Source organism: Osmerus mordax, chromosome 6, assembly GCF_038355195.1.
Source record: "Osmerus mordax isolate fOsmMor3 chromosome 6, fOsmMor3.pri, whole genome shotgun sequence".
NCBI lineage: Eukaryota > Metazoa > Chordata > Actinopteri > Osmeriformes > Osmeridae > Osmerus > Osmerus mordax.
This window is the reverse complement of record NC_090055.1, coordinates 19,399,241-19,426,897: the sequence shown is the minus strand read 5'-3', so window position 1 is coordinate 19,426,897 and position 27,657 is coordinate 19,399,241. Positions and strand designations below refer to the sequence as shown.

General features: G+C 47.3%; 1 protein-coding gene across 1 annotated transcript in view; it reads right to left on the bottom strand.

Moving 5' to 3' along the window:
* Nucleotides 1-27,657, bottom strand: part of tsnare1 (T-SNARE Domain Containing 1) — a 91,681-nt gene that overhangs the window by 23,770 nt on the left and 40,254 nt on the right. The window contains exons 9-10 of the mRNA XM_067237175.1: nt 17,296-17,368; nt 2,279-2,361 (exon numbers count right to left, since the gene is read on the bottom strand). Of these exons, the coding sequence (XP_067093276.1) occupies nt 2,279-2,361; nt 17,296-17,368 (156 nt within the window). The remainder of the gene's footprint in view (nt 1-2,278; nt 2,362-17,295; nt 17,369-27,657) is intronic.

The window sequence follows — 27,657 nt, the reverse complement described above, 5'->3', positions numbered from 1 at the left end:
CTTACTGGGTGATACCTGTAGTTGTGACTGCTCAATAAAGCCTGAAAATCCAATCTCTCTCCTATCTCTCTTTTATACAATATATATATATAGCATACTTAGATATACAGGTATAGATGTATATTAAGCTCTCTCGTCCCTTCTTTCATTTGGTCTGTCTCTCTCCCTCTCTTTTGTATCTATATCTATCAGTCTCAGTGTGCTCGCCTGCCGCTCTCTCTCTCATTCTGCATCTCTATCTCTCTCTCTCATTCTGCATCTCTATCTCTCTCCCTCATTCCGCATCTCTATCTCTCTCTCATTCTGCATCTCTATCTCTCCCTCTCATTCCGCATCTCTCTCTCTCTCTCATTCTGCATCTCTATCTCTCCCTCTCATTCCGCATCTCTCTCTCTCTCTCATTCCGCATCTCTATCTCTCTCTCATTCTGCATCTCTATCTCTCTCTCTCATTCCGCATCTCTATCTCTCTCTCTCTCTCATTCTCCATCTCTATCTCTCTCTCTCATTCTGCATCTCTCTCTCATTCCGCATCTCTATCTCTCTCTCATTCTGCATCTATATCTCTCTCATTCCGCATCTCTATCTCTCATTCTGCATCTCTATCTCTCTCTCTCTTATTCTGGATCTCTCTCTCTCATTCTGCATCTATATCTCTCTCTCTAATTCCGCATCTCTATCTCTCATTCTGCATCTCTATCTCTCTCTTATTCTGCATCTCTATCTCTCATTCTGCATCTCTATCTCGCTCTAATTACGCATCTCTATCTCTCTCTCTCATTCTGAATCTCTATTTCTCTCGTTCTGCATCTCTATCTCTCCATTTCCCCCTCAATCTCGTAATCTCGTCTTCTGTTATCCACATCTATCCATTATCATCTACAGCACATCTCCCTCTCACTATCTCTCCCTGATAAATCCTTCTTTCTCCCTCCCTGTCCCTCTCTCCCTCTCCCTCTCTCTCTCTCCCCCACTCCTCTCTCTCTATCTCTCTGAGACCTGTCTCTCCCCCTCCCCCTATCCTGTACTCAGAGGAGGACAGAGAGGAGAACAGGGCCTGCCGTCTGGATTGGCGCAGAGCTAAATTGCTCAGCTTGAGCTTGGTCATGGCTCAGCTCTCCTTGAGATAATGAAATGACAATTAATGAGAAAGCTGTTGCCACTTGCTCGTTTGCCCTCTCACACACTCACTTGTGGAGGAGAGGAGGAAGAGATGGGGAAACAGAGGAGAGACACCCTCTAAACTTTGGGGCCAACTAGTGTGCTGCTTAGCTAGCTGGTGATCTCACTGACTGTTACAATGATTCATGAGACACAATAAACAACAATCCATGACTGTATTAGTGTGTGTGTGTACGTGTGTGGGCATGTTTACGTGTGTGTGTGTTTGTGTTCAAACAGAAAAAGAAAACCTTTGCCTATTATTAACCCTGTGGCACTTAAGTCTATTCATTATGTAGGATAGCCAGAGGGGTGGATGCCCACACTACAGTACTGCTTAGCTCTACTGAGATGCAACACAACAGTCAGGGCTTCACACTTCCTGGATGCGAAAACCAGAGACGCCTTGAAACGGCTTTTTCATAAAACATCACTGGTTCGCAGCCAAATTAGCATATTCTCGTCACTCAAACCACAGACACGCTCCAAACAACCGTCTGTTTGTGTCTCCCCTCCGCTGCACATTAATGTAGTTCTCTTTCATAGACAATAAACTTGTCTCACGAAATGAAAACTTCTAATTCATTACCTCCGCGTAAAAGTAAAATAAAAAAGACGAAATAAATTCACATTTGTGGAAGTGGAGTGTGAGATCTGTTGTGTTGTAAAAGACTCCGGGCGAAAATGTAATTCTGCTGCTGCTCTCTCTCTGTACGTGTGATTGAGCCAGAGGCAGGAGATGGTGGAACAGGAAAATAAGCTCTCTAGGTTTCTCTACATCCAGACGAATGTAATAAAGTCCTGTTCTACAATACGCAAACCAAGAAATTGCATTCGCTGACTGGCCCGTCTCATTATACCGAGTTAACTGTTTCATCACAGCAATTTGAAGTCTCCATTCAACTGAAATACATTTCAAGCTCCAACAAATACAGATGGAATCAATGTGTATCCTGTAAAATGTCAGATTCATAAATGGGAGAAAACACACTGGCAATCGTAATCATCCATACGTAAGCTGCTTTCGATACATCTGCTAAATGAATAAAATGCAGAATGTAAAGTCTCCCCTCACACACTGACACAGTAACACGGGTGGGAGGAGCCAGAAAGTGTACCTGGTGATGACTGGCCTTCGCTAGCTCCTGATTGGCTGTCTCCACATTGGATGTGGTGGTCTGTATGTAGTCCTCGATACTATCTGGAACGAAACATCAAACATCATGATCACTCACCTCACACAAACCTCCCCCATACACACACTCTACCGCAGGGGTCTCTAACCGTGTTCCTGGGGGGTTGAGCTCCAACTCTAATCTAGCACACCTGATTTTAATAAGGAGCTAGTTTGTAAGATAATTAGTGTTGAATCAAATCATATGAGTGTGTTGGAAGCAAAAACCAACAGGCAGGAACAGGGTTGGAGAAACAGTGCACTGTTTAAGAGAGCATAATGTTTTGTTTTTGATATCTTGATTTATGCATACCATGTTTTTTTAATCATTCCAAATGACACCCTATGGTTCCAATCATGCACTTATGAAATGACATTGATTTTGCCGCTCTGTGCTGATGCACTATTTGAGTCTGTCTGTACAAACTGTGTAAAGGGCTGTCTGTACAGACTGTGTAAAGGGCTGTCTATACAGACTGTGTAAAGGGCTGTCTATACAGACTGTGTAAAGGGCTGTCTATACAGACTGTGTAAAGGGCTGTCTATACAGACTGTGTAAAGGGCTGTCTGTACAGACTGTGTAAAGGGCTGTCTATACAGACTGTGTAAAGGGCTGTCTATACAGACTGTGTAAAGGGCTGTCTATACAGACTGTGTAAAGGACACTCAGATTCCATAAGACGGAACGCAACCCACATCCCTCTCATTATGACGCTGTCACTTTTAAATCTCATTTATCTGAGAGCTTCGTGGTGGAGGGCCTACTGCTCATTTCCTGTTGCTCTCTAGGTGTCCTTGTGCATCTGGACCCTCCACACACACACACGTCCCTACATGCACACACAGATACTCATACATAAACACACACACACCCTCACCACAAATCGAGGAGTTGTGTTTTAGTGCATGGGCATGCTTGAAGGCAACACTCAGAACAGAGTGCTATATGTAAGTGTCGTCTACTGAAGGACACACACACACTCATACACACACACACACACATACACACTTGAGGTAGAACTAAAACATTTAAACCTATTTGCCATGTAGGAATGATCCAAATGACTAATTCACTGCACACATATTTACTACAGCAAGTAAGAATTCATTCAAAGTCAATTTAAATTATTTTCCCAATAAAAAAAAAAAGTTTGGTTCACCAGTTAAATGAATGAATACTTCTCTCCCACCATCCCTCCCCCCCGTGTCTCTATCTCCTCTCTGTCTCTCTCTGTCTCTCTCCTCTCTGTCTCTCTCTCGCTCTCTCTGTCTCTCTCTCTGTCTCTCTCTCTCTCTCCTCTCTGTCTCTCTCTCCTCTCTCTCTCTCTCTCTCTCTCTGTCTCTCTCTCTCTCTCTCTCTCTCTCCTCTCTGTCTCTCTCTCGCTCTCTCTGTCTCTCTCTCTCTCTCTCTCTCTCTCCTCTCTGTCTCTCTCTCTGTCTCTGTCTCTCTCTCTGTCTGGGTGTTCTGTCTGCTCATGAGGAAGATGCCTGGTCAGCATGATGTTATGAGTCACTCCCATGTTGGTATCTGACAGAAACAGATAGACACAGAGGGACAGAGCTAGATAGACACAGAGAGACAGAGCTAGATAGACACAGAGAGACAGAAATAGATAGACACAGAGAGACAGAGCTAGATAGACACAGAGAGACAGCTAGATAGACACAGAGAGACAGAGCTAGATCGACACAGAGAGACAGAAATAGAGAGAAAGAGGTTACAAGGAGTCAACAGCTGTTAACTGTCAACTGTCCAGTTTCCATACAGAAGAGATCTTTATACCTAGTTATACAAGGAAACAAGGTGGAGAACAGTATAGGAACAAATACCGAACAAGTCGGACATCTTTCTAAGCAAAAGGACAGTAGAAAAATACAGTAATTTCAAGAACTCCACAGCAAGCTAGCAAGCTAACAGTTCACCTTCGTCTCCATGACAACGCAGTGAGTTGTTGTCAAACAAATCAGAGCTATCAAAACAGCTAACTGAATAAAGTGAAATACAGACAATTGAATATCCTCTTAAATCTACTAGAATATGGATTCAATATGGATTAATGCCAGCATATACAGAGACTGTGCACTCAAGCCTAACGTCCAACTGGCCCACCACCCCACACTTGATCTTGACTGTCTGTATGACCAAGTACACCTTTACAAATCAGTAATCCCTACCTTCGCCAAGACACTCAAAGATGTAGCGCTCAATCGAAACCCCAACAACTCCCATAGGAGAAGCATAAGGCCACACAGCCCAACCAGAGCAAGGAGAAGTCTTCCTGGAGCTACAACCAGAGGAGCTGCACACAGAGGACCTACAGCCAGAACCCCCCCCCCCCCCCCCCCCCCCCCAAGATTACAGCACCACCACACAGACAGACTCCATCAGGACCAGAATACCTATCGTCAGAGAGTCCCCACCTCCCGATCCATTCTACCCAAACCAACCCTGGTCAGCCCCAATATCCTCCCCTCCTGAACCTACCTGATCCTCCCCAGCGCACCCTCTACAACCCATCCACAGAACGACAAGAGCCCAATCCTGGCCGCCATAGCTACGCTCAAGCTGTGAGTAGAGCAACACACCAAGCCCCATCATCCTGCGAGATGAGGAACATTCAACAGATGCTCAGCATGCTTTGCCAGAATCTTATAGCATAATAACAACAAAATATTAGAAATATTTTATGAATTACAAAGCTTTTACTATATCATGCTGGAATATACAAGAACTGAGGTCCTCTACTTTTGGCCTTAAGAGCAGAAACCCAGATTTTACTAATGAAAATGGGAAAATAAAAAACATTGACATAATTATCCAATTTGACATAGCAAATGTCAAATTGTCTTTCTACCAAATTTCCGTACATCGGATCATATATTCACTCTACAAACATTTGTTGACCAACAAATTAATCAAAACAAAAATAAAATCTTCTCTTTCTTTGTTGATTTCCAAAAAGCATTTGACTCAATCTGGCATGAAGGCCTTTTATATAAACTGATAGAGAGCGGAGTCGGGGGGAAAACATATGACCTCATAAAATCAATGTACACAAATAACAAACAAATAAGTGTGCAGTCAAAATTGTACAAAGTCATACAGACTTCTTTGTCCAAGGTCGAGGAGTAAGACAGGGATGCAGTCTGAGTCCCACCCACTTTAATATTTACATAAATGGTCTGGCGAGGGAAGTAGAACAGTCTGAAGCACCTGGAATCCCTCTCCTGGACACAGAGGTCAAATGCCTCCTCTTTGCAGACAACCTTGTGCTTCTGTCCCCAACCAAAGAGGGACTACAGCAACATCTAGACCTGCTGCACAGGTTCTGTCAAAATTGGGCCCTAACAGTCAATCTAAAAAAGACTAAAATTCTTGTTTTCCAAAAAAGAACCAGAAATCAGGATCCCAAATATCGATTCCTCCTGGGAACTGACCAATTAGAATACACCAAAAATTATACTTACCTTGGTCTAAACATCAGCACCACAGGCCACTTCCAAAAGGCTGCAAATGACCTGAGCAAGGCACAAAGGGCTTTTTACGCCATCAAAAGAAATGTTAAAATTGACATCCCCATCAAAATCTGGCTTAAAATGATTGAATCCATTATAGAACCCATTGCGATATATGGCTGTGAAATCTGGGGCCCACCTACAAACCAAGAATTTGCCAAGTGGGACAAACACCCCATAGAAAGCCTACACGCAGAATTCTGTAAAAACAGAATTCAACGCAAAACCCCAAACAATGCCTGCAGAGCTGAATTAGGAGTGTATCCTCTACTCATCAACATACAAAAAAGAGCAACTAAATTCTACCTGCACCTTAGCCAAAGTGATGAAAATGAAACACAATGGCAGAATACCTGATCACTGTGTCTGAACCAGTGATCAGGTATTCTGTCTCTCTCTCTCTCTCTCTCTCTCCTCTCTGTCTCTCTCTCTGTCTCTCTCTCTCTGTCTCTCCTCTCTGTCTCTCTCTCGCTCTCTCTGTCTCTCTCTCTGTCTCTCTCTCTCCTCTCTGTCTCTCTCTCTGTCTCTCTCTGTCTCTCTCTCTCCTCTCTGTCTCTCTCTCTGTCTCTCTCTCTGTCTGGGTGTTCTGTCTGCTCATGAGGAAGATGCCTGGTCAGCATGATGTTATGAGTCACTCCCATGTTGGTATCTGACAGAAACAGATAGACACAGAGGGACAGAGCTAGATAGACACAGAGAGACAGAGCTAGATAGACACAGAGAGACAGAAATAGATAGACACAGAGAGACAGAGCTAGATAGACACAGAGAGACAGCTAGATAGACACAGAGAGACAGAGCTAGATAGACATAAAGAGACAGATCTAGATAGACACAGAGAGACAGAGCTAGACACATAGCTAGACAGTGTATCTATCTGTCTGTCTCTGTCTGCCTATCTGTGTGTGTGTTTATCTGTCTCTTTCTCTCTGTCTGTCTGTCTATATGAGAAATAGATCTGGGAACAGAGGTGACACAGCAGTGGACTATAGAAGAAGGCCCATGTGACTCTACATGCTGTCCAGCTGCCCCTGGCTGTGACTCTACTTCCTGTCCAGCTGCCCCTGGCTGTGACTCTACTTCCTGTGTAGCTGCCCCTGGCTATGACTCAACATCCTGTCCAGCTGCCCCTGGCTGTGGCTCTACTTCCTGTCCAGCTGCCCCTGGCTGTGACTCTACTTCCTGTCCAGCTGCCCCTGGCTGTGGCTCTACTTCCTGTCCAGCTGCCCCTGGCTGTGGCTCTGTGTGGCTGCACGAGTCAGAGTAGGAGCAGAGCATTAATCCGGGAGTCACGACTCGTCCCAGCTTTGCCTCTGAGAGCTGAAAGCTCTCACCCAAACTTCTTGGATGTGTTCATGTCCTCCCACGCACACACGCACACACACTCATGCACACACACACTCACGCACACACACATGCACACACCACATACGCACACCTGCACACACACACACACACACACGTGGACAGGAATGTGCGAGGTAGCAAAGTGGAGAAGAGGAGGGTTATTTTATTTCTATATCTGCAGGCAGTGATCCAGGGTGTGATTATGTTCTGTAATGGCTGTGAACTACCCAGCACAGTGCATCTCTGAATCTCACTCATGGCTCTGCACTATTCTCTACACACAGCCCCCCCCCCCCCCACACACACACACCCAGCCCCTCCCCACACCCCTCACTCCCCCACACCCCTCACTCCCCCACACCCCTCTCTCCCCCACACCCCTCACTCCCCCACACCCCTCACTCCCCCACACCCCTCTCTCCCCCACACCCCTCTCTCCCCCACACCCCTCACTCCCCCACACCCTTCACTCCCCCACACCACTCACTCCCCCACACCCCTCTCTCCCCCACACCCCTCTCTCCCCCACACCCCTCACTCCCCCACACCCCTCTCTCCCCCACACCCCTCACTCCCCCACACCCCTCACTCCCCCACACCCTTCACTCCCCCACACCCCTCTCTCCCCCACACCCCTCACTCCCCCACACCCCTCTCTCCCCCACACCCCTCACTCCCCCACACCCCTCACTCCCCCACACCCTTCACTCCCCCACACCCCCACACCCCTCTCTCCCCCACACCCTTCACTCCCCCACACCCCCACACCCCTCACTCCCCCACACCCCTCTCTCCCCCACACCCCTCACTCCCCCACACCCTTCACTCCCCCACACCCCCACACCCCTCACTCCCCCACACCCCTCTCTCCCCCACACCCCTCACTCCCCCACACCCCTCTCTCCCCCACACCCCTCACTCCCCCACACCCCTCTCTCCCCCACACCCCTCACTCCCCCACACCCCTCACTCCCCCACACCCCTCACTCCCCCACACCCCTCTCTCCCCCACACCCTTCACTCCCCCACACCCCTCTCTCCCCCACACCCTTCACTCCCCCACACACCCACACCCCTCACTCCCCCACACCCCTCACTCCCCCACACCCTTCACTCCCCCACACCCCCACACCCCTCACTCCCCCACACCCCTCTCTCCCCCACACCCTTCACTCCCCCACACCCCTTACTCCTCCACACCCCTCACTCCCCCACACCCCTCTCTCCCCCACACCCTTCACTCCCCCACACCCCTTACTCCTCCACTCGCTCTCTCTCTCTCTCTCTCTCTGTCTCTCTGTGTCTGTCAGTATCTCTCTCTCGCTCTCTCCTCTCCCTTTCCTCTACAGGTGGGCTGTAGCATGCACTACAGGACACACACCCTGTCAGCAGCCAGAACAATGCAAAAGAGTTATAGAGGCATTTCTCAAATTAAGGGTGCAGAGGTACTACAGGGGGGGACGTGAAAGAAAGCAGAAACATACGAGAGTAAATCATGAAGATGTGGGTATAGGGGCTACCTGGATTCAGAGTAAATCATGAAGATGTGGGTATAGGGGCTACCTGTATTCAGAGTAAATCATGAAGATGTGGGTATAGGGGCTACCTGGATTCAGAGTAAATCATGAAGATGTGGGTATAGGGGCTACCTGGATTCAGAGTAAATCATGAAGATGTGGGTGTAGGGGCTACCTGTATTCAGAGTAAATCATGAAGATGTGGGTATAGGGGCTACCTGGATTCAGAGTAAATCATGAAGATGTGGGTGTAGGGGCTACCTGGATTCAGAGTAAATCATGAAGATGTGGGTGTAGGGGCTACCTGGATTCAGAGTAAATCATGAAGATGTGGGTATAGGGGCTACCTGGATTCAGAGTAAATCATGAAGATGTGGGTATAGGGGCTACCTGGATTCAGAGTAAATCATGAAGATGTGGGTGTAGGGGCTACCTGTATTCAGAGTAAATCATGAAGATGTGGGTATAGGGGCTACCTGGATTCAGAGTAAATCATGAAGATGTGGGTGTAGGGGCTACCTGTATTCAGAGTAAATCATGAAGATGTGGTTGTAGGGGCTACCTGTATTCAGAGTAAATCATGAAGATGTGGGTGTAGGGGCTACCTGGATTCAGAAATCAGGAAAAGGCAGTACTGAAGCCACAAAAGTTAGAGGACTCCTACACTCAACCCCTCCAGTAGCAGAGATCCTCTCACAGGGGTAAACAGAAGCACTTTGTACTCAGTAGTACTGTACTCTCATCTGTCATCCTCCATAGCTCCTCTCTGGGAAACACAATTTCTCTTTATGCCTAAACTTAGGGAGTCAGGTGGCTGAGCGGTGAGGGAATCGGGCTAGTAATCCGAAGGTTGCCAGTTCGATTCCCGGTCATGTCACCTGACGTTGTGTCCTTGGGCAAGGCACTTCACCCTACTTGCCTCGGGGGAATGTCCCTGTACTTACTGTAAGTCGCTCTGGATAAGAGCATCTGCTAAATGACTAAATGTAATGTAAACTAATACAGACAGCGCCAGGGAACTTTGCTAGGAACCAGACAATGCAACTTGTATGATATTCAACATAATGAGCCACATTACTCAGTAGCTAAAATGTTAAGTACCCTAATTATAAATAGAGACCCCTGGGGCACACACAGACACACACACCTACACACACACACACACACAAGTACACCCACTTTGGCAGAATTAGGGTGAGTGAAAATGAATTTGAAGCACAAGTTTAAAGGTCATATAAAGGTCATCCATGCTGGGCTGATGGACATGACACTCTACAACACAATGATGCCAATTAGAACTAGAGAGGGTACAATTTCTGGGGAAATTGTAGGGTGTGCTTGCTTGTGTCGGTTGCACAGGGGTCCGTTTTTTAATGACATTTTTACAACTGATATTTCTGTATATTTTATATAAAAATGCATAGGACCTACTTATTATTTATAAAGATTACATAGATTTAAAAGCATCTTTTTTTTGCTGCTCATTTACAACTCAAAATATGAGTTAAGTGTAGAATGAAATATGATGTCTTCTCATTTCCCCTGCAAGAGGCAGCCTCATAGCTGAATCAAAACGAATACATTTGCCAGAACGGTGTAAAAATTGACCTAATCTCTACAACTTAAACGTCCTTTTAAGTTTTCCCTTCTCGTGATATTTTCAGGCATTTAGCCTACTCATATTGCATTCATTCATTAATAAAGAACCCCCTTTGAAGATTATTCTACGACGTTACCGGCAGTAGAAGATGGAATCGCGATTCAAACATTACCATCTGCTAACTGAAAATATGCCCCCAAAAACGTAAATAAGCTTGACATTTATTTAGTGGAAAATTGCTCATTCATAAAAAGCTCACTGGTAGCGATCATTGTCAGTAACAACGCAAAATGCGATATAGCCCTGTGTGGAGAAGCTGCCCTGGTAAATTCTACTACAGTACAGTACTAGTAGACTGCTGTGTTCATCTTGGTAGCAATTGCGTTGGTTGAATTTGATTCAACGTTCCGTTGTGCGGTTTAGGCTGAAATTAATTATTTTCATGAACAGATTGACAAAGTTTAGGCTGTGGCAATGAAGTTCAGGTTAGTAGTCAGATAGTTTCACCTATTGGAAGACTTTTGATTTAAGTAAAGGGAGTGCCGAACATGTTCTGTCGCCGTTTGACTTCCTAAACAGCTGTGGAGATGTTTTTGTAGTGTCTCGCGTAGGCTACAGCGTTGCAATGAGCAACACTGGTTTGAAACCACAGGTAATGATAATTTCATCAACAAATCGTTTACTTGTAATGTAATGTCATAATAAATCCTACAAAGAAAATGTATTTGTGAGGAATGTTTATTTTAACGATTGAAAACAGATGCATCATAGACCACTGTAGTATGTGTTGCCCGGGCAACAGAGGCTAATGTCATGATGCTAATACTTCAGTGAAATAGTAGACTACTGTTTCCGAAAGTAGATGTGGGCCTACTTCCTTAATAATATCAGCTAATATTGTACATTACATTTCATTATTGTGTTTCACATCACAAAGTAAAACTAGAGAGGATACAATTTCTGGGGAAATTGTAGGGTGTGCTTGCTTGCGTCGGTTGCACAGGGGTCTGTATATTTTATATAAAAATGCATCGGGCCTACTTATTATTTATAAAGATTACATAGATTTAAAAGCATATTTTTTTTGCTGCTTACAACTCAAAATATGAGTGAAGTGTAGAATGAAATATGATGTCTTCTCATTTCCCCTGCAAGAGGCAGCTGACAGGCTGAATCAAAACGAATACATTTGGCAGACCGGTGTACAAATGGACCTAATCTCTATGACTTAAACGTCCTTTTAAGTTGTCCCTTCTCGTGATATTTTCAGGCATTTAGACTACTCATATTGCATTCATTCATTAATAAAGAACCCCCTTTTAAGATTATTCTACGACTTTACCGGCAGAAGATAGAATCGCGATTCAAACAGTACCATCTGCTAACTGAAAATATGCCCCCAAAAACGTAAATAAGCTTGACATTTATTTAGTGGAAAATAGCTCATTCATAAAAAGCTCACTGGTAGCGATCATTGTCAGTAACAACTCAAAATGCGATATAGCCCTGTGTGGAGAAGCTGCCCCGGTAAATTGTACTACTACAGTACAGTACTAGACTACTGCTGTGTTCGTCTTGATAACGATTGCGTTGGTTGAATTCGATTAAACGTTCCGTTGTACGGTTTAGGCTGAAATTAATTATTTTCATGAACAGATTGACAAAGTTTAGGCTGTGGCAATGAAGTTCAGGTTAGTAGTCAGATAGTTTCCCTACTGAAAGACTTTTGAGTAAGGGGAGTGCCGAACATGTTCTGTTGCCGTTTGACTTAAACAGCTGAGGAGTTGTTGTTAGCTACTCACACTAGTGTCTCGGGTACAGTAGGCTACAGCGTTGCAGTGAGCTACACTGGTTTGAAACCACAGGTAATGGTAATTTCACCAACAAATCGTTTACTAATGTCAGAATAAATCCTACAACGGAAATGTATATGTGAGGAATGTTTATTTTAACGATTGAAAACAGATACATCATAGACCACTGTAGTATGTGTTGCCCGGGCAACACAGGCTAATGTCATGATGCTAATATGTCAGTGAAATAGTAGACTACTGTTTCCGAAAGTAGATGTACTTCCTTAATAATATCAGCTTATATTGTACATTACACATCACAATTGTGTGTCATATCACAAAGTAAAATGAGTAAATATTTATCACCCTGGCCTCTTTGCTTGTGGCGTTTCTGCAGCTGCCTTGCAGTAAAGCTATAGTTAGCCTAGCTATCCCCCAAGTTAACAGATGCGAAACGAATGTTCTGCCAAAGGTAGTCACGCGTGTTTTCGTGACATTATTGCAGACCGGTGTAAAAATTGACCTAATCTCTATGATTTAAACGTCATTTTAAGTTTTTCTCTTCTCATGATATTTTCAGGCATTTAGCCTACTCATATTGCATTCATTCATGAATAAACAACCCCTTTGAAGATTATTCTACGACGTTACCCGGCGGCAGTAGAAGATGGAATCGCAATTCAAACGGTACCATCTGCTAACTGAAAATATGCCCCCCAAAACGTAAATAAGCTTGACATTTATTTAGTGGAAAATTGCTCATTCATAAAAAGCTCACTGGTAGCGATCATTGTCAGTAACAACGCAAAATGCGATATAGCCCTGTGTTGAGAAGCTGCCCCGGTAAATTGTACTACTACGGTACAGTACTAGGCTACTGTACTGCTGTGTTCGTCTTGGTAGCGATTGCGTTGGTTGAATTGGATTTAACGTTCCGTTGTACGTTTTAGGATGAAATTAATTATTTTCATGAACAGATTGACAACGTTTAGGCTGTGGCAATGAAGTTCAGGTTAGTAGTTAGATAGACTTTTGATTTAAGTAAGGGGAGTGCCGAACATTTTCTGTCGCCGTTTGACTTCCTAAACAGCTGTGTACTGTAGCTAGATGTTTTTGTAGTGTGTCTCGCGTAAGCTACAGCGTTGCAGTGAGCTACACTGGTTTGAAACCACAGGTAATGGTAATTTCACCAACAAATCGTTTTCTAATGTCAGAATAAATCCTACAACGAAAATGTATATGTGAGGAATGTTTATTTTAACGATTGAAAACAGATAACGCTACATCATAGACCACTGTAGTATGTGTTGCCCGGGAAACACAGGCTAATGTCATGATGCTAATACTTCAGTGAAATAGTAGACTACTGTTTCCGAAAGTAGATGTACTTCCTTAATAATATCAGCTTATATTGTACATTACACATCACAATTGTGTGTCATATCACAAAGTAAAATGAGTAAATAGTTATCACCCTGGCCTCTTTTCTTGTGGCGTTTCTGCAGCTGCCTTGCAGTAAAGCTATAGTTAGCCTAGCTATCCCCCAAGTTAACAGATGTGAAACGAATGTTCTGGCAAAGGTAGTCACGCGTGTTTTCGTGACGTTAGTGACGCAGTGACGTTAGTAACGTCAGTGACTGTGGCTAGCAAATTAGCCACCGTTAGCTTCACTTTTCGCCACAAAAACTTAACTTACGCTTAAACCATGCAACGGAACGTAAATTCCAATAGAAGCAACTCAATCGCTACCAAGACGAAACTTTTGACACCTACGTTGTCTATGTAGGCCAAGTATTTACTGAGTTTTAGGGGGGCAAAAAGAAAAAATAATAATAATAATAATAACTAGAGAGGATACAATTTCTGGGGAAATTGTAGGGTGTGCTTGCTTGCGTCGGTTGCACAGGGGTCTGTATATTTTATATAAAAATGCATCGGGCCTACTTATTATTTATAAAGATTACATAGATTTAAAAGCATATTTTTTTTGCTGCTCATTTACAACTCAAAATATGAGTGAAGTGTAGAATGAAATATGATGTCTTCTCATTTCCCCTGCAAGAGGCAGCTGACAGGCTGAATCAAAACGAATACATTTGGCAGACCGGTGTACAAATGGACCTAATCTCTATGACTTAAACGTCCTTTTAAGTTGTCCCTTCTCGTGATATTTTCAGGCATTTAGACTACTCATATTGCATTCATTCATTAATAAAGAACCCCCTTTTAAGATTATTCTACGACTTTACCGGCAGAAGATAGAATCGCGATTCAAATAGTACCATCTGCTAACTGAAAATATGCCCCCAAAAACGTAAATAAGCTTGACATTTATTTAGTGGAAAATAGCTCATTCATAAAAAGCTCACTGGTAGCTGAAATTAATTATTTTCATGAACAGATTGACAAAGTTTAGGCTGTGGCAATGAAGTTCAGGTTAGTAGTCAGATAGTTTCCCTACTGAAAGACTTTTGAGTAAGGGGAGTGCCGAACATGTTCTGTTGCCGTTTGACTTAAACAGCTGAGGAGTTGTTGTTAGCTACTCACACTAGTGTCTCGGGTACAGTAGGCTACAGCGTTGCAGTGAGCTACACTGGTTTGAAACCACAGGTAATGGTAATTTCACCAACAAATCGTTTTCTAATGTCAGAATAAATCCTACAACGAAAATGTATATGTGAGGAATGTTTATTTTAACGATTGAAAACAGATAACGCTACATCATAGACCACTGTAGTATGTGTTGCCCGGGAAACACAGGCTAATGTCATGATGCTAATACTTCAGTGAAATAGTAGACTACTGTTTCCGAAAGTAGATGTACTTCCTTAATAATATCAGCTTATATTGTACATTACACATCACAATTGTGTGTCATATCACAAAGTAAAATGAGTAAATAGTTATCACCCTGGCCTCTTTTCTTGTGGCGTTTCTGCAGCTGCCTTGCAGTAAAGCTATAGTTAGCCTAGCTATCCCCCAAGTTAACAGATGTGAAACGAATGTTCTGGCAAAGGTAGTCACGCGTGTTTTCGTGACGTTAGTGACGCAGTGACGTTAGTAACGTCAGTGACTGTGGCTAGCAAATTAGCCACCGTTAGCTTCACTTTTCGCCACAAAAACTTAACTTACGCTTAAACCATGCAACGGAACGTAAATTCCAATAGAAGCAACTCAATCGCTACCAAGACGAAACTTTTGACACCTACGTTGTCTATGTAGGCCAAGTATTTACTGAGTTTTAGGGGGGCAAAAAGAAATAAAAATAAAAATAATAATAATATATATGTGAGAGAACAAAGGTTGTGCTCTCGCCGAAGGCTTGAGCACACCCAACTAGAGAGGATACAATTTCTGGGGAAATTGTAGGGTGTGCTTGCTTGCGTCGTTTGCACAGGGGTCTGTATATTTTATATAAAAATGCATCGGGCCTACTTATTATTTATAAAGATTACATAGATTTAAAAGCATCTTTTTTTTGCTGCTCATTTACAACTCAAAATATGAGTGAAGTGTAGAATGAAATATGATGTCTTCTCATTTCCCCTGCAAGAGGCAGCTGACAGGCTGAATCAAAACGAATACATTTGGCAGACCGGTGTACAAATGGACCTAATCTCTATGACTTAAACGTCCTTTTAAGTTGTCCCTTCTCGTGATATTTTCAGGCATTTAGACTACTCATATTGCATTCATTCATTAATAAAGAACCCACTTTTAAGATTATTCTACGACTTTACCGGCAGAAGATAGAATCGCGATTCAAACAGTACCATCTGCTAACTGAAAATATGCCCCCAAAAACGTAAATAAGCTTGACATTTATTTAGTGGAAAATAGCTAATTCATAAAAAGCTCACTGGTAGCGATCATTGTCAGTAACAACTCAAAATGCGATATAGCCCTGTGTGGAGAAGCTGCCCCGGTAAATTCTACTACTACAGTACAGTACTAGACTACTGCTGTGTTCGTCTTGATAGCGATTGCGTTGGTTGAATTCGATTAAACGTTCCGTTGTACGGTTTAGGCTGAAATTAATTATTTTCATGAACAGATTGACAAAGTTTAGGCTGTGGCAATGAAGTTCAGGTTAGTAGTCAGATAGTTTCCCTACTGAAAGACTTTTGAGTAAGGGGAGTGCCGAACATGTTCTGTTGCCGTTTGACTTAAACAGCTGAGGAGTTGTTGTTAGCTACTCACACTAGTGTCTCGGGTACAGTAGGCTACAGCGTTGCAGTGAGCTACACTGGTTTGAAACCACAGGTAATGGTAATTTCACCAACAAATCGTTTACTAATGTCAGAATAAATCCTACAACGAAAATGTATATGTGAGGAATGTTTATTTTAACGATTGAAAACAGATAACGCTACATCATAGACCACTGTAGTATGTGTTGCCCGGGCAACACAGGCTAATGTCATGATGCTAATACTTCAGTGAAATAGTAGACTACTGTTTCCGAAAGTAGATTTACTTCCTTAATAATATCAGCTTATATTGTACATTACACATCACAATTGTGTGTCATATCACAAAGTAAAATGAGTAAATAGTTATCACCCTGGCCTCTTTTCTTGTGGCGTTTCTGCAGCTGCCTTGCAGTAAAGCTATAGTTAGCCTAGCTATCCCCCAAGTTAACAGATGCTAAACGAATGTTCTGGCAAAGGTAGTCACGCGTGTTTTCGTGACGTTAGTGACGCAGTGACGTTAGTAACGTCAGTGACTGTGGCTAGCAAATTAGCCACCGTTAGCTTCACTTTTCGCCACAAAAACTTAACTTACGCTTAAACCATGCAACGGAACGTAAATTCCAATAGAAGCAACTCAATCGCTACCAAGACGAAACTTTTGACACCTACGTTGTCTATGTAGGCCAAATATTGACTGAGTTTTAGGGGGGCAAAAAGAAATAAAAAAAATAATAATATATATGTGAGAGAACAAAGGTTGTGCTCTCGCCGAAGGCTTGAGCACACCCAATAATATATATGTGAGAGAACAAAGGTTGTGCCCTTGCCGAAGGCAAAGCACACCCAATAAGAAGGAGAACCACACTCCAATCAAGACACACACACCCACACAGACATACACACACACCCACATATACATACCCACACACAAACACCCCTCCCATACACACACACAAACCCACATATCCCCCCCCCCCATACACACACATACATACCGATGGTGTCTCCCTGCTCGTGGACCATGCTGGCGAGATCCCTCATGATTTGGCTGATGTCCAACATGTCCCTCTGAAGACAAACACATGACAACGGTTAAATATTGTCCACATTCAAGGATTTAAAGGGTTAAATATTGTCCACATTCAAGGATTTAAAGGGTTAAATATTGTCCACATTCAAGGATTTAAAGGGTTAAATATTGTCCACATTCAAGGATTTAAAGGGTTAAATATTGTCCACATTCAAGGATTTAAAGGGTTAAATATTGTCCGCATTCAAGGGTTTAAAGTATTAAATGTTCTCAACATTCACAACACATTTCAAAAAGTTTCCTTGCTGAGGTCAAGTGCTCCAAAAAAAAAAAAGAATTGTAAAAATATGAAACCCAACTGGCTCCTGTATCAGTCAGGGGGAGTTTCTGCTTTCACCGCAGGAACGCCTGTGCTTGAGTTGACTTGTTTTTGAACTGAGTGAACACAGTGAGGGAGAGAGATAGGGAGAGAGAGAGAGAAAGGGAGAGAGAGGGAGAGAGAGAGTGAGTGACGGAGAGAGAGAGAGAGAGAGAGAGGGAGAGGGAACGAGAGAGAAAGGGAGACAGAGAGAGAGGGAGACAGAGAGAGAGAGGGAGAGAAAGAAAGGGAGAGGGAGACAGAGAGGGAGACAGAGAGAAATAGAGAGGGAGAGGGAGACAGACAGGGAGAAAGAGAGAGAGGGAGAGAGACAGAGACAGAGAAGGAGGGAGGGAGAGTGAGTGATGGAGAGAGAGGGAAAGAGAGGGAGAGAGAGAGAGGGAGACAGAGAGAGAGATAGAGAGAAAGGGAGAGGGAGACAGAGAGAGAGGGAGGGAGAGAGAGAGAGTGAGTGATGGAGAGAGAGGGAGTGATGGAGAGAGAGGGAGTGATGGAGAGAGAGGGAGTGATGGAGAGAGAGGGAGTGATGGAGAGAGGGAGTGATGGAGAGAGAGAGAGATGAAGAGAGAGAGTGATGGAGAGAGAGAGGGAGAGAGAGAGAGATGGAGAGAGAGAGTGATGGAGAGAGAGGGAGTGATGGAGAGACAGGGAGTGATGGAGAGAGAGAGAGAGTGATGGAGAGAGAGGGAGTGATGGAGAGAGAGATGAAGAGAGAGAGTCAGAGAGTGAGTGATGGAGAGAGGGAGGTGTGCTGTTTTGGACCTGTAGCGACTCCTCCCAAACTCTCTCTCTCTTTGAATCTGTTCTCGCTGTGTATCAGCTCAAAGCAATATGGAGCCTTATAAACCCCTCTGTCTATCTCCCTCTCCCAGGTCCCCCCCTGCCCCATTATTGCAGCATGCAATCACAGCTGCGTTTGTGTAGCCTAACCCACTGGGCCATCCATCACAGGTGTCTGAGATTGCTGGGGAAACTGGCATCCATCCGGGCTCCTGGCACACACCATCTGGATGGAGCCAAAATGGCCTCTGGCAGGAACCTCATGATGCTAAAGACTTTTTCGTTTGCTTTCGTCTGTAGGCACCTCTCTCCATCGCAGGAAAGAATTACAACACGTTTCTTTTACCTGGCAAAGTGCTTGGCAACTGGGTCTCAACACTGGAATGACAAAAAGCTGTACCAAACTCTTGAGTTATAACAGGAGAGAGAGAGAGAGAGAGAGAGAGAGAGGAGAGAGAGAGAGAGAGAGAGAGAGAGAGAGAGAGAGAGAGAGAGAGAGAGAGAGAGAGAGAGAGAGAGAGAGAGAGAGACAGTGAATGCAACAATGCTCACTCATTCATGCCAATAAAGCATGATTGAATTGAATCGAATTGAATTGACAGTGAGAGAGAGTGAGGGATGAAAACAGACAAAGCGAGAGAAAGAGAGGGATGAAGACAGAGAGATGATGAGAAAGAGAGATGAAAATAGACAGCAATTTAATGAGAGAGAGAGATAGATGATGAAAGACAGAGATGGAAAGAGAGAAAGAGAGAGGGAGAGATAAAGACAGACACACAGAGAGAGAGAGTGAGAGAGAGAGATAGAGGGATGAAGACAGACAGGGAGAGATGGTAATGGCATGTTGTGCTATGTGAAGGCCCAGCCTGGGGCGTGTGGAGTGGTGAGGGGGTGAGTGGGCTCGGGGCCAGAAGTGTGCCTTTCTCCATATTTCATGGGGTTATATTCAGCTCCTGGTCTCTCCTGGAGCAGGGGACCTGAACACTCTGACCCAGGCACCTGTCATCACATCCCGCCCCTGTAGTCACTGTGAGCCTGATGAACACACAGAACCACAGCTCAGAAGCAGAACACAGAAGCAGAACTCAGGAACCACAACACCCAGAGTACCAGGGCCAGGGTTCTAGACTGGGAGAACTGGTCTGAAGCAGGCAAGCCAAGGCTGGAGACTGCAGAGGAGGGGGAGGGAGAGAGGAGGAAAGGAGGGGAGTGAGGGAGAAACAAATAGAGGAGAGGAGGGGAGATGACAGAAAGAGAAGAAGAGGGGGGGAGAGGAGTAGAGGAGGAGGAGAGAGTGAGAGAGTGAGGAACTAGGGTAGAGAGGAGTGAGGGAGAAAGAGGGAAGGAGGGAGGAGTTAGGGAGAGAGAGAGGAGGAAGGGAGAGAGAGAGTAGAGAGGTAGAGAGAAATTAGGTAGAGAGGAGTGAGGTAGAGAGGAGGGAGTAAGGGAGAGAGGAAGGAGAGCGAGAGGAGGGAGGGAAAGAGGAGTGAAGGAGAGAGGAGTGAGGGAGAGAGGAGTGAAGGGAGAGAGGAGTGAAGGAGAGAGGAGTGAGGGAGAGAGGAGTGAGGGAGAGAGGAGTGAGGGAGAGAGGAGTGAGGGACAGAGGAGTGAAGGAGAGAGGAGTGAGTGAGGGAGAGGAGAGAGAGAGCTGCTGCAGCAGACAGTGCCCCCTGCTCCTGAGCAGGGAACAGCAGCAGAGTTAGTATGCAGGCCAGCCTCCAGGAGCAGTCACTCAGCTCACAGCCCTGATAGCGGCTCCAACCCCCCGCCGAGGACTCTGGGAGATTCTGGCCTCGCTCCGCCGCCCTCCAACAGGTGAGGCAGCCAGCCCCGCCCCCTGCCTCAGAGGCTCTAACACACCGGCCAACCAGACTGGAACAGAGGGGGCAGAGGAGGGGGAGAGGGAGGGGGGGGAGGGGAGTCTAGGAAGGAAGAATGACAGCGGGAAAGAGGGTGAGCGTGTTAAAGAGAGACAAAGAAAGGCAGGGAGAGAGCGAATCGGAGAGGGAGAGAAGCGAGAGTCATTGGATAAATGCTGCGATTATGTCCCGCCCCGGACGCTCAGCGTCTCTGGGGGTGAATGGAGGAGTGGGCTGGCCTGGACGCTGAGCTTCCGCGTGATGATTGGAGGGTCTGTCGAAAGACTGCATCTCCTTTTGATTGACAGCGATTTTGTACAATAAAAAGTCGCCGAAGCTATTCAAGCTCAGTCCCATAACGGATTTTGCAACTGAAGTTGAAAGACAAACGGCTGCAACCTATTTCTTGGTATTTGCTTGGTGGAATTGCTAGCCAATTTTCATCATACATTTCATACAATTATACATCACATTCCTTGTTTCAGTTGAACCTAATTCCCATATTTCCTTCGGGTTTAAATATTTTTTGGTTAATCGTTCATTCATTCATACAGTAGGCTAGGCTAGTGTCGAAGGGGTGAACTAGCCAGTGAACTGAAAATGTATATGATGTTGGCCGAAAATGAGCTTCCCCTGTTTGAAAGACCAGCAGCCGCCACTTGTCCAGAGGACACGCCAGTCGTAGTCAGCGCTGGGTGCTGCAGCAGCTGTGTGTAGGTGAGCCTGATCCCTCCAGGACACAACCAGGGGAGTCTGTGGGCCTCCAGGACACAACCAGGGGAGCCTGTGGGCCTGCTAGGACACAACCAGAGGAGTCTGTGGCCCTCCAGGACACAACCAAAGGAGTCTGTGGGCCTGCTAGGACACAACCAGGGGAGCCTGTGGGCCTGCTAGGACACAACCAGGGGAGTCTGTGGGCCTCCAGGACACAACCAGAGGAGTCTGTGGGCCTGCTAGGACACAACCAGGGGAGCCTGTGGGCCTGCTAGGACACAACCAGGGGAGCCTGTGGGCCTCCAGGACACAACCAAAGGAGTCTGTGGGCCTGCTAGGACACAACCAGAGGAGTCTGTGGGCCTCCAGGACACAACCAGAGGAGTCTGTGGGCCTGCTAGGACACAACCAGAGGAGTCTGTGGGCCTCCAGGACACAACCAGAGGAGTCTGTGGGCCTGCTAGGACACAACCAGAGGAGTCTGTGGGCCTGCTAGGACACAACCAGGGGAGCCTGTGGGCCTGCTAGGACACAACCAGAGGAGTCTGTGGCCCTCCAGGACACAACCAGAGGAGTCTGTGGGCCTCCAGGACACAACCAGAAGAGTCTGTGGGCCTGCTAGGACACAACCAGAAGAGTCTGTGGGCCTGCTAGGACACAACCAGAGGAGTCTGTGGGGCTGCTAGGACACAACCAGAGGAGTCTGTGGGCCTCCAGAACACAACCAGAGGAGTCTGTGGGCCTGCTAGGACACAACCAGAGGAGTCTGTGGGCCTGCTAGGACACAACCAGAGGAGTCTGTGGGCCTCCAGGACACAACCAGAGGAGTCTGTGGGCCTGCTAGGACACAACCAGAGAGACCTGGACCGTCTCATCCCCCCTCCACACCCTCCACACGCCTCTGAGTCATCATCTGCTGTGATCATCCTCTTGTTCTCCGCCAGCTCCCCTCTAGTCCTCATCCTCCTGCCCTCCTCCTCCTCCCCTCCTGCTCCGCCCCACCAGAGGGAGACGGCTTCCCGGGTAATCGACGCCCTGTGTTCCTCCTGCCGCCGTGACACGGCTCGAGCCGGATGATCGATCGCGGCGTTTGTCCACAGTCATTCGGCGTCGGAGAGAGCGTCGAATAGTTTGACCCGCGGGAGGCGTAAGCCGTCGCTCGCAGTGAGGAAGATTCCGGAACAGCAGCGCGGAGCGGGGGATTAGCGCGCGCGGAAGTGTGACGGCGAGAGAGGGAGATTCAGCGGCCCTCGTGTCTCTCACAAACACTTCGCGGAGCCGTGGGACTGGAGATTGAAACGTCAGTCAAACCCAGAACCTGGTCTCCGCCACGCGTGCGCCGGGACGTTCTGCAGGGACGGACGGTTCTGCAGGGACGGACGTTGATCCTGATGATGGGTGCAGTCCGCCTCCGGGAACGAGCCTGCTGTTGATGACTGTGGAGATGATGTTATGGCACAGATGACATTATGGATGATGAAGTGATGATTAATAGCACGCAGGTGTGTGGAGAGGAAGGAAGACACGGGTCATTTTTTTTCTCTTCCATCTCTTCTTTTCTTGTTTTTCCCTCCCCGGTTCCATTTGATCTCTTGGTCTTTGCTCTCTCGCCTCAAACATTGCTCGCTCTCTCTCTCTCTCTCTCTCTCTCTCTCTCTCTTTTCACCTCTCCCCCCTCTCTCTCTCTCTCTCTCTCTCTCTCTCTCTCTGTCTCTGATAAATGTGTTTACGGCTGATATGAGATCCCCCCAAGCCCCCGCCCCCCCGCCCCCCCGCCCAGGGCCTACAGCAGCAGGACACAGAGTGACTGCCACAGCAGAAACACTGCTAAGCTGGTTTACGTGCACTGGTGAGGAAAGGGTGAGGGGGGGCGAGGGGGGGTGAGGGGGGGTGAAGGGGGGTGCGGGGAGGTGAAGGGGAGTGAGGAAAGGGTGAGGGGGGGGTGAAGGGGAGGGTGAGGGGGGTGCCACCCGTCCTGCCCTTGCTGAAGAAACGGTTTCAAATGTAAAATCAAATGTTTTCTTTTCTGCCGTCGCCCAAGGACTCGACACCCCAAAACACAGAGTACAGGGAAGCAGCTAGCAGGCTGACGGCGTGTGTGTGTGTGTGTGGTAGGGGGTTTATGGGAGGAGGGATGAATCTAGAATAACAACTTAGAGAGTACACCCTGGGCCAGCCTTCCAGCAGAGAATTCCTGGTTGGCGGTTCTGTCACGAAAGATCCTGTTATAATGGCATCTGACATCAACATTCATGTTGATCCACCATTTTCTCTTATAAAAACATATATAGAGTTTATATAAATGCCGAATATAGTATATATATTGAAATGTTTTGTCAGTGAGGAAAAATGAATTAGTTGACTGTCTTTTTCCTTGTCACTCCTACGGGTTGCCATGGGAACATGCTCAGCCAATGGGACCTCTCCTTGAGAGACGGCGGAGAGAACAATACAGGAAGTAAATCAACAACCATTTTGGGGGACGGACAGGAAGTTTACGACACAGCCGTTTTTCTCCCAATGACAGAAGAAGAAGAAGCCTCCAGACAGCAAGAGTCCTTCACTTCCGGTCAGACAGAGTCAACATCCTGTTCCCCCCTCTCCGCGCTCCTCCTGACCCTGTCAAGGGTAAGCTCTGCCTACTGTACGCCACGCCGCGACAACATTGGTAGCTCACGCACGCTTCCCCCGGCTCTCCTCCCTTCCTCTCTCCTCTCCTCCCTCTCCCCTTCCTCTCTCCTCCCCTCCCTCTCCCCTCCCTCTATCCTTACTCTCTCCTCCCCTACCTCTCTCTCCCCTCCCTATCTCTTCCCCCCTCTCTCCCCCCTCTCTCCTCCCCTCCCTCTCTCTTCCCCTCCATCTCTTCCACAGCGCCAGGTGTTGTTGCGTTCTCATTCCCCTTGAAAGCTGTCCTCTCCTTTTGCCCTGAGCTGTTTTCACATTCATTCACGTTCTGATGAAACGAATCCTATGGCGATGGGTGGGGTTGGTGTGTGTGTGGGGTGGGGTGGGGGGGGGGGGGGGGTGAGGTGTGTGGGGGGGGGGGGGGGGGGGGTGGATTGGGAGACGTGCGCGTAAGTGTGTGTGCGTGGGTGTGTGTGTGTGCCGGTTTGTGTGCGTGTCGAAGGAGGAGGGTGCGATGTGTGGATGTGTGTGTGGATGCAGACCGTGGTATCAATATCCTATCTCCTATCTGTGTGTCTGCATGAAGAACAGTAGCATCATACTCAAGGACAGCAGGACTGAATGTAATTACTCCTTCCAGAGGAGAACTAAACTGCTACTGACAGCACCCAGCATGGGAGGACAGGAGCACGGTAACCTTAGCAGAGGAGGAGGAGAAGAGGAGGAGGAGAGGAACATGGTAACCTCAGCAGAGGAGGAGAGGAAGAGGACGAGTGGACGGAGAGGAAGAGGAGGAGAAGAACATGATAACCTTAGCAGAGGATGAGGAAGAAGAGGAGGAGAGAGGAGGAGTGTGTCCTTTGTGTAAGGGGGGGGGGGAGAGGATGAGTGTCTATAGAACAGGAGATTGGGAGGGGCTACGAGGACTACAGTCTGCTTTGCACTGTCATTTTCTCTCTCTCTCTCTCTCTCTCTCTCTCTCTCTCTCTCTCTCTCTCTCTCTCTCTCTCATTTTTTCTCTCTCCTTCTCTCTCTCTCTCTCTCTCTCTCTCTTCCTCTCTCTCTCTCTTTCTCTTTCTCCTTCTCGATCATTGGGGGTTCAACCATTCAGAGCAGAGGTTCAGCAGTGTTTCAGAAGAGATAGTGATGGTGTTTCCTCTGAGGGTGACAGTGTTTCACAAGAGATAGTGATGGTGTTTCCTCTGAGGGTGACAGTGTTTCACAAGAGATAGTGATGGTGTTTCCTCTAAGGAAGACAGTGTTACAGAAGAGATAGTGATGGTGTTTCCTCTGAGGTCCTGCGGAGACAGATGGACAGAGAGCAGGAGAGAGAACTGTGTGTGTGGGGGTGTCTGTGAGTGTGTGTGTGGGGGTGTCTGTGTGTGTGTGTGTGGGGGTGTCTGTGAGTGTGTGTGTGGGGGTGTCTGTGAGTGTGTGTGTGGGGGTGTCTGTGAGTGTGTGTGTGGGGGTGTCTGTGTGTGTGTGTGTGGGGGTGTCTGTGAGTGTGTGTGTGGGGGTGTCTGTGAGTGTGTGTGTGGGGGTGTCTGTGAGTGTGTGTGGGGGTGTCTGTGAGTGTGTGTGTGGGGGTGTCTGTGAGTGTGTGTGTGGGGGTGTCTGTGAGTGTGTGTGTGGGAGTGTCTGTGAGTGTGTGTGGGGGTGTCTGTGAGTGTGTGTGGGGGTGTCTGTGAGTGTGTGTGGGGGTGTCTGTGAGTGTGTGTGTGGGGGTGTCTGTGAGTGTGTGTGGGGGTGTCTGTGAGTGTGTGTGTGGGGGTGTCTGTGAGTGTGTGTGGGGGTGTCTGTGAGTGTGTGTGTGGGGGTGTCTGTGAGTGGGTTTGATGTGTGTTTATGGATGTATGTTTGATGTGTTTGTGTTTACAGTAGGTGTGTATGTTTGTTTGTGTGTACAGTATGTGTCAAAAGTAGGTACCTGTGTGTATACATTAGGGGTGTGTGTAAGTATGTGTTTGTATACAGTAGGTGTGTGTGTGCTTGTATACAGTAGGTGTGTGTGTGCTTGTATACAGTAGGTGTGTGTGTGTGCTTGTATACAGTAGGTGTGTGTGTGCTTGTATACAGTAGGTGTGTGTGTGTGTTTGTATACAGTAGGTGTGTGTGTGCTTGTATACAGTAGGTGTGTGTGTGCTTGTATACAGTAGGTGTGTGTGTGTGTTAGATGTGTGCAGATGTGTGTGTCAGGAGGAAAGTGGGTGCAGAATAAAGCCATTGATAGGTGTGTGTGTGTGAGTGTTTCTGACAGAAAAAGCCCTTTGTCAGATTCTATCAGTCACAGAGTGGTTTCAGCCCGAAGCCTTCAGCGCCTGCCTGCAGAGTGACTGTGACAGTCATCCATGTGAGGCTGTGACAGTCATCCATGTGAGGCTGTGACAGTCATCCATGTGAGGCTGTCTCTACCCAAACCCAGACAGACAGGACACCCAGTCAAACACCAATCATCCGCCACGCCCGCCTCCGCCACGCCCGCCTCCGCCACGCCCGCCTCCGCCACGCCCGCCTCCGCCACGCCGCGCCCACGGAGCCGTCATTGCTCCATAACCGCCATACTGGCGCTCGTGTCGCTCGGCCAGCACCCTGCGGAGCGAGGAGATGAGTAACACCCTGAGGAAGCGGAGGGACTCCACCCCAACCCTCCGCTCCACCCCCACCCTCCGCTCCACCCCCACCCTCCGCTCTACCCCCACCCTCCGCTCTACCCCCACCCTCCGCTCCACCCCCACCCTCCACTCTACCCCCACCCTCCGCTCCACCCCCACCCTCCACTCTACCCCCACCCTCCGCTCCACCCCCACCCTCCGCTCTACCCCCACCCTCCGCTCTACCCCCACCCTCCGCTCCTCCCACATCCACAGCTCCTCCTCCTCCCCTCCTCCTCCCCTCCCCTCCTCCTCCCCTCCTCCTCCTCACAGTGGTGGGCCGGAGAGAGGAGTTTTGGAAGCCGGGGGGTCTGAAGGAGGTTCTGCTCCTCTCTCCGGCCGCTGCACGCTTCCTCTCTCACGGTCTCCAGGGCGATTACAGATGCTCCACGGGGAAGTTTATCGGAGCGTGTCGCGCAAAGTTTCAGCAGACAGATGGAGAGATGAACCCGACATCGGGACACGTCATCCGTGGCGATGGAAACAACTCCTCAACATTCCGGTACTTCCACACATTTTTTGGGGGGGGTTTTGTTGACGCGACAGACCGGCCCTGTCGCCACTAAGGTCGCGCCTCGACCAATCAGAGCGCATCTGGCACAGCGAGCGACAGAGGGAGGGGGGGAGGGAGGGAGGGGGGGAGGGAGGGGGGGAGGTGTCCAGATGTTCGAGTAGAGAGCAACGGGGATCGGTAAACAGACTCCTCCCTCTCCTCCTCCCCCCTGCTTTAAAGGGACCATCAGGATTCAGAACAAAGCCCTGGACGGGAAACAAGCACAGCTCTAAAAGAATGAAGTAATTGTGTGTTGCTCAGTACCCTGTCCGGACTCCACAGAACCTGCATCTTCATACTAAACATCTGCCCTCTGACTGCGACCCGCAGTCTTAGCTGACATCCATAAACAAATCAACGTAAAGGCTAAATACGAATGTTTCAATAACTCAAGCTGTAAGAGAAAAGCAGAGGAAGGGGGATGTTTGGATGCATTAATAAAGGAAGAACGTGGAAATTTAAGAGTCTAGCTTGTTCTTCTCCTGACTCGTCATATTTTGATACTTTTTGGGGGCATCTCTGCATTCATTCCTTTCAGAGAGATTGTGCAGAAAGACAGGACAGGGAAGGGCGAGAGGGTGGAGAAAGTGTGTGTGTAGAGATGTGTGTGTGTAGAGGTGTTTTTGTACATGTTTGTGTAGAGATGTGTGTAGAGGTGTGTGTGTATGTGTGTAGAGGTGTATGTGTACATGTTTGTGTAGAGATGTGTGTAGAGGTGTGTGTGTATGTGTGTAGAGGTGTGTATGTGTGTGTAGAGGTGTGTGTG